This window comes from Arachis ipaensis, chromosome B5, assembly GCF_059453495.1.
Source record: "Arachis ipaensis isolate K30076 ecotype BB chromosome B5, ASM5945349v1, whole genome shotgun sequence".
NCBI lineage: Eukaryota > Viridiplantae > Streptophyta > Magnoliopsida > Fabales > Fabaceae > Arachis > Arachis ipaensis.
In genome coordinates, this window is record NC_142440.1 from 59,247,272 (window position 1) to 59,254,284 (window position 7,013).

General features: G+C 25.5%; 1 protein-coding gene across 1 annotated transcript; it reads right to left on the bottom strand.

The window, feature by feature from the left end:
* Positions 1 to 387: 387 nt before the first annotated feature.
* On the bottom strand, positions 388 to 3,042 carry RNS1 (ribonuclease 1). The gene is made up of 4 exons (XM_088488269.1): positions 2,791 to 3,042; positions 2,483 to 2,638; positions 1,345 to 1,543; positions 388 to 744 (listed from the first exon to the last, which is right to left on the bottom strand). Exons 1-4 carry the CDS (start codon positions 2,896 to 2,898, stop codon positions 521 to 523), a joined length of 687 nt encoding a protein of 228 aa, XP_088344395.1. The 5' UTR covers positions 2,899 to 3,042; the 3' UTR covers positions 388 to 520.
* Between the last annotated feature and the right edge of the window lie 3,971 nt (positions 3,043 to 7,013).

The window sequence follows — 7,013 nt, forward strand, 5'->3', positions numbered from 1 at the left end:
TTTTGATTTGGAATTAAATGAGAATAAAACCAAATATTATCTTTTGTTCCTTAGATAATTATCTTTTTTTGGATTTTAGATATATTATCTTTTGGGTTTTAGATACTATTTTATCTGGGCTTAAGGGTTTAATGGGTGCCATGCTCAAATATAAATAGACCTACAGGGTTTCGGTCTCCAATATACTAAAGCCGCCTTTGTTACTCTTTCCCCATCAAAAGAGTTACAGTTCAGCCACCTAGGAATACAGAAGGCTTTGGTTGAGGAAGATCGAAAGAACCACAAGATCCAAATTCTTCCATCAATTTCTGACTCTTATGAGTAAAGGTACGCTTCCGCATTATGTTATATATATTTTTTTGGTGATTCAATATGGATGATGTGGGATAATAAAATTAATTTATTTCAACAATTTAAACAAATTACAAGTTCAATTGAAATGGATAAGACTTTAAGAATAACAACAACATGTGAGCAAATATCAGCATCAAATGAACAAGAGAATATTGTCCGAGACTTCTCAAAAAGATGAGAACTCAATATTGGAGGCACATTTTCCATGTGGAAAAACAGGGCAGTCAATGAAGCTTGAAGCATTAGTGTCCACACACAAGTAAACTTGGTAAAGCTGGCTGTTACCGGATGAGTCTGAATTGCACTCAATGAATGGAGTGAACCCAATTGAATCACTTATTGCATTCTTAATGCTGCTCAAACTGTAGAATCCCCCATCTGGATTTATACCTGTATCTCACCAATTCATGTTTCTCAGTAATTTGGTTAACTTAAATAATTTCTATTAAATTACCAAAAAGTTAAAAAAGTACCTAGGAATTTAAGCTGGTTGTCATGCACTCAAATACTCTAAGGTGAGAAAAATAAGTTGTATCTACTCTACTTTAGATTGATGCAGTTTATCTCAAGTTAAATTACAGTAAACTTCCTTGTGATCAAGGCATTTTATTTATAAAAGGTACATGCCAATCCTTTTTAGATTTAAGTTACTATTATGAAATATCAAAAGTGCATTGAACTGCCTTTTTTTTCACGAAATATTAGAATATTTAATAAAATTTCAAAGTGACTTTTTTTTATAAGATCTCTTCTCTAGGTACCTGAGAATTTCCATGTTATAAACATGGCACTGACTTTTTCCTTAAGCAGGTTAGTAACAATTATTTCCACGGTAGAAGTTTGTGTATACAGTGAATGATAAAATAAGTATCTAAATAGGACACCAAAATTCTTAGGTGTGAAAAATATTTATGCTGTCTGAATGTGATTTACTAGTTTGTATAAGGATATATAGGATATAACTCTATACTAATTTATATTTTTTTGTACCTGCACTGGTAAGAGCTTGGAGGAGGTTAGCTTTTTGTTTAAGGTTAAGAGCTGCTTCAAAATAGTCATGTTGGTTAAGTAGTGACTCTGAGCAAGTTCCATGTTTGTCCCATTCATGGGACCAGAATTGTATTCCATTCCCGCTTGGGCACGCTAGTGTGGGCCATTCCTTTTGCATGGTGCTTATCAAATTTGATACCTGAATGTATGTCATCATAGTCACGAACAGATTAGTGGTAAATTCATCATTAATCTTTATTAATAAGACATAATAGTTGAGGATTTAAAAGAACTGCATCCAAGGATTACTCATCTTATCAGAAAAGACATAGCTTTTAGAATTAAAATATAAAATATAATGAGTTTATAATATATCCGTTATTTTATCATTATTTTTAAGTGTTCTCTCTTGATGAATATAATAAAAAAATGAGAGAAAGTGTTTGTCTTGTGAGTGAACAGAAAGGCAAAAGGCAAATACAAGTTTATGATTTATAAATTCGTTTATTTATGTTGAAATGGTCTGGAGAAGAAAAAGTAGAAAAAAAAAATCATAAAACTTTATCCAGATATGTGTTTCGTAAATAGGAATGCAATGAACTCCGTGGGACTAGTATTCCTCATTTCCTCCCCTATCTCCTATTCTAGTTAAGAAAAATAATATCGCTCCTCTTTCCTTTTTTGTCGCAGGTCTCCATTTATAGGTCCCTGTGTAGAGAAGGTGGATATTTTCGGATATCTATGAATATTACCTTTGAATAATATCTGTATTCTTAAAGGTGTGTATGATTCAAGTATTACTTTGTTAATTAGATTTTATTTTTATAAAAATCAAATATATTCAGAAGAAAGGTAGGAATTGAAATAATGGTATTTTAATTCTCTAGAATCAAACTTGCTTGGAAATAACTTTTCAAATTTTGAACTAAATATGAGAATATGATATTTCTATCTTAAAATTTTTAGAAATTATTTATAATTCCCCCAACTAGACAGACCTTTAAATGTGTTTTGGTGATTATTAGTTTAGTAAATTGATGAGCTTGGAATTTTATGAGAATGTTGTATGATCATCAATAAAAATGACAACACTAGAGTCCAGTGAGAATATAGAATCAAACAAAAACAATTACATTACCTGAGATTGCTGAAAGGGGTTGCTAGAATCACAGTTAGATGGGTATGAACCATCATTGTAATTTGGCCAAAGACCATGAATCCCAAAATCTGCATCAGGCTTCCCACTTGTTGGGTAGCAACAGCTCTGCTGTGTGTCGCAGTATGATCCTGGCCACTACAATTGCAAAATCCCAAAAATGTTAACAACTTCAATAATGTAAGTCCCACACATCATCGTAAGAAAACAATTTTTTACTAAAATATTGCTTTGAGCCTCAAAACATAATATAATATGACACAAATTCAACCCATGACATGTTATATTACCTGCTGAACAAAGTAGAAGAAATCAAAATCCTGTGAAGCACATAGAACTAACGTCAAACACTGTAACATCACCACAAGTTTAATCAAAATAGACTCTTTAAACTCCATTGTGGCCTCAATTATTATATTGTTTATACGTATCACAAAGAATCAAATGAAATTGGGGATAGAGAAGGTGGTTTTGATTTTTGAAGTTGATTGTCTGGGTAGAACTATAACTGTGGAGTGGGTTTTAAAGGGGAAATGCAAAGCATGAATTTATAGGCAGAAAAAAGCAAGTTAAATTACTAGTGTTAGTGAGACTAACAAGGAAGAGTATCTGCGCAGTATATATATATATATTTACCAAAGATATGAGACTCGAACCCGCAACCTTTTAATTGAGTATAAAAAGACTATGCCATTTGAGGTATTACTCCTTAGCGTATCTGCGCAGTATATGCTGATCCTTCTAATCAGCCTATGAATTATGATTTGGTTTACGTGTGAAACTGCAGCACATTATTTTTCACATGTCGGCTACTTTTTATTATTATTATTCTATTTTATATATTTTTGTTTGGAGATCACTCAAATAAAGATGTTTATTTTATCTTTTGTTAAAGATATATATTTTTATGTTGTATTTTAATTGGTTTCTGTATAATTTATTTGGTATTACTCGTCACATATTATTAAATTTCTTAAAAAATTTTCTTTCCAAAAACAATAAAAAATATTTAAATTGGATTAAAACCAAAAAGGTAATAAATTAATTATTAATTTTTTTTTCTAAAATCGTTTATATAAAAAAAATATGTCACACTCATCAATCAAAATATATATATATATATATATATATATATATATATATATATATATATATATATATATATTCTTTTTAAAGTAAAATTTATCATACGAGTTATATCGATAACAAACTCAAACCTCTTAAAATTTTTACAAATAAAAAAATAACTAATTTATATTTGTGTGATATATAAAACAATTACTATATTATTATTATTATATTATTGATTAAAATTCACTAATTTAAATTTGTTTTCATTTTTAATATAAGCATTAGAAATAAATAAAATTTTTATAACTAGATGTAGTGTAACAAAATATATATAATATTAATTAATTTTTAAAATTCTGAAAAAATAGTTTTTTTAATAAAGTGTTATTAGAAAATTAACATTATAAAAGCTAATTTCAACCAATATGATATAATAGGTTATTAAACATATTTAATACAAAACACATTGAATATAAATTTTTGTTGAGTTTAAATTTTAAATAATTTTTAACTGAATTTCGAATATTCTTATTTTATTAAAATATTTTAACATTATCTTTTTCGTATCTTTTTAATTGAGTCTTTGTTTTTTTAAATTATAAATCTTATTTATAATTAAGGGTAATGTTTTAACACCATCAATTAGCCACACATACAAAAATACTGGAACAATTCTATAGTCATAATTAAAATTAATAGTCAAATTAGTTCCTAAAAAATAAGACATTCTTCAAATTTATCCCTGTAAAATTTTTTCAATTAAATTGGTCCTTCAAAGATTATGAATTAATCATATATGTCCTCTAGTTATTTCACTCATTATCTTCGTCAACGATTGATGATGTAAAATGTTAAATGATAGCATACATGACACATAACATGTTCAATTAGACGTTGACTAAATATGTTTACGAAAATCTATCAATTTAGTCACTAAATCATATTAGGAATAGAATTTTTGTAATTGAAAAAAATGACCAAATTAATAAATTTTCATAAACATATTTGATCAATATCCAATTAGACATATCAAGTATTATATATGTTATCAATTAATGTTTTACAACATCAATCTTTGAAAATAACTAGTGTATGTTTCCGTGCTCTGAAGGATAATACATAAAATTATATAAATTTCTTATTAAAAACTTAAACAAAAATAATATAGTAATTATTATTATAAATATTTTATAACTTAAAATATTAAAAATAATTAGTATTTATCTTAACCAATTTGGATTGGTTGAATGATCATTTCATTTGTCTATTTAAGTAAATATTTGAAATTCGAATTTTGCCTTGTGTGTATAACAATTCATTAGTTAGCAGCAGACCATTAATAAATAGAGCATAAATATGTGGTGGATTAGTCTTTGGCCTGTCGAATTAAGAAATCCGTAACCTTCTCATTTTGAGTATATTTATACATAAAAAAATTTTACATAAAGAAAAAAAAAAGAAGAAAAGAAGGGTTGAAATAGCAAGCTGATAAAAATGATGATTCTTATAATTTTGTTTAGCCATCTATATATAGTAGACCAAAATACCATGATTATCTAATGAAATTAATTTGTATATATTGAATTCAATCTAAACAAGTAAAAAATTATTTTATTTTAGTTTAGTCTTTAATTCATATGATTTAAATTTGGCTCAAATATATATAATTTGATTTGATTTAATTATTAGTTAAAAATATTCCGGTTGCTTATGTTATTCATAGATTTATTATTTTAATGACTAATAAATTAATTAAATTAATTAATACACATAATAAATTTGGTTTAATAAATTAAAAAAAATAAATTAAAACAATACTAATAGAACATTTAAAAAAATAAATTAGAAAATACTAATAAATCAAATTGATATAAATTATAATAAATTATGTGATATTTAAATATCTAATCCAATCAATTAATTAATATAGTTAGTTTATCGTAATAACTTGTATTTAATGAGTTAAAAGAAATAAATCGAGAACACTCTCAAAACCATGTCACCTCAACTCCATCATTAAATGCAGAAATTTGATTTTTATATAATAAAATAGATAGATAGATTGTTAATGGAGTGACTGGACAAATATAATTAATTTGTAATTTTTAAATGATTAATTTCATAATTTGATTGAAAAAAATCTTTTAAGGATAAATTTAAAAAATATTTTATCTTTCAAAGACTAATTTGATTATCAACCCGTCATAATTATAATATAACTTTATAAGCAATACACTGAAATTATATATAAGTAATATAATTAAATTTTATTTATATCTATAGTCACATTTCATAAATAATATAATCAAATTATATTTATGTTTATAATTAAAATACGAATAAAAATATAAAAAGTTATTATGATGGTTAATTTTTTCGTTCATAATTTTTTATTATTTTTGTTGTGAAATGTTTAATTATTTTAATAGTTAATTATTTTCTAAAAAAGATAATTGAATAACATAAAATTTTTTTATTAAAATTAATTTATTTAGATATAATTAAATAATAATTAAATAATTATATACGATAAAAAAATTAATATTATTAAATGATTAAACTAAAATTCTTTCAAAATTAAAAATAAAAGTTTTTTAAAAATAAAATTAAAAATTATGCTTTTTTCCTTTTTTTAAATTTATCTATAAATAATTCTATAAATATTTTATGATGAATAAAAATATTAAACTTGTACTGCAATTTATTCTGGTAAAATTTATTTTTATTTTACTAAACATTAAATAAACTATTGAATGGAATTTTGTTTCGTCCATTAGAGAAAAATGATAAACTTCCATACTTCGATTATATTATAGCAATAATTTAGCCCTGTTATTTTTAAAGTCATGATTTCACTTTGATGTTAGGGATTTATGCAGGTTTAGAATTTCCACAAAAATATAGAATTCCATTGCAAGTATAGATCAAACCGGCAATTAACTCCCACGATCAAAGTTTAAAATATAAAAATTTGTCACAATTCAAAACAAGTAAAAACCGAGAGTTTGAAGTCTCAGGTCGTCTCCTTCGGACTATGCAAATTAGATGGCACACTCTTGGTTGTGAAATAAGGGGTTTTCTCAATCAAGGAACGAAAGATTAAAAGAATTAAGAAATAAGAGAACTAAGAAATGATAAAAAAAAAAGATATTAATGTAATTAAAAAGGAAACAAGATCAAAACTTAGTGAAAATACGATAAAAGCATAAAAGAACCTTGACTTGGAAATGAGAATTAAGGAATTCTATCATCGTCATAACCATAACTATGGCAACTATGATGAAGTTAATCTCACTTCGTCAACCCCTAACATCGAGGAGGAAGTCAAACAAGCATAATTGACCTTAATCCATAAGTCCTAGCTAACTTACTAATTAACTTAGTAAAAAGCTAGCGTCAATAGAAACAAGAGCCAACTAATAACCCAAGAATTATCACTAAA

What these genes read in the sequence shown, in the direction of transcription:
- RNS1 (XM_088488269.1), bottom strand. Translation starts at nt 2,898, where the DNA reads ATGGAGTTTAAAGAGTCTATTTTGATTAAACTTGTGGTGATGTTACAG. An exon ending in TCTTCTACTTTGTTCAGCAG is followed by an intron (nt 2,639 to 2,790) that starts GTAATATAACAT and finishes TTGCAATTGTAG; the next exon opens with TGGCCAGGATCATACTGCGA. An exon ending in ACCCCTTTCAGCAATCTCAG is followed by an intron (nt 1,544 to 2,482) that starts GTAATGTAATTG and finishes ACATACATTCAG; the next exon opens with GTATCAAATTTGATAAGCAC.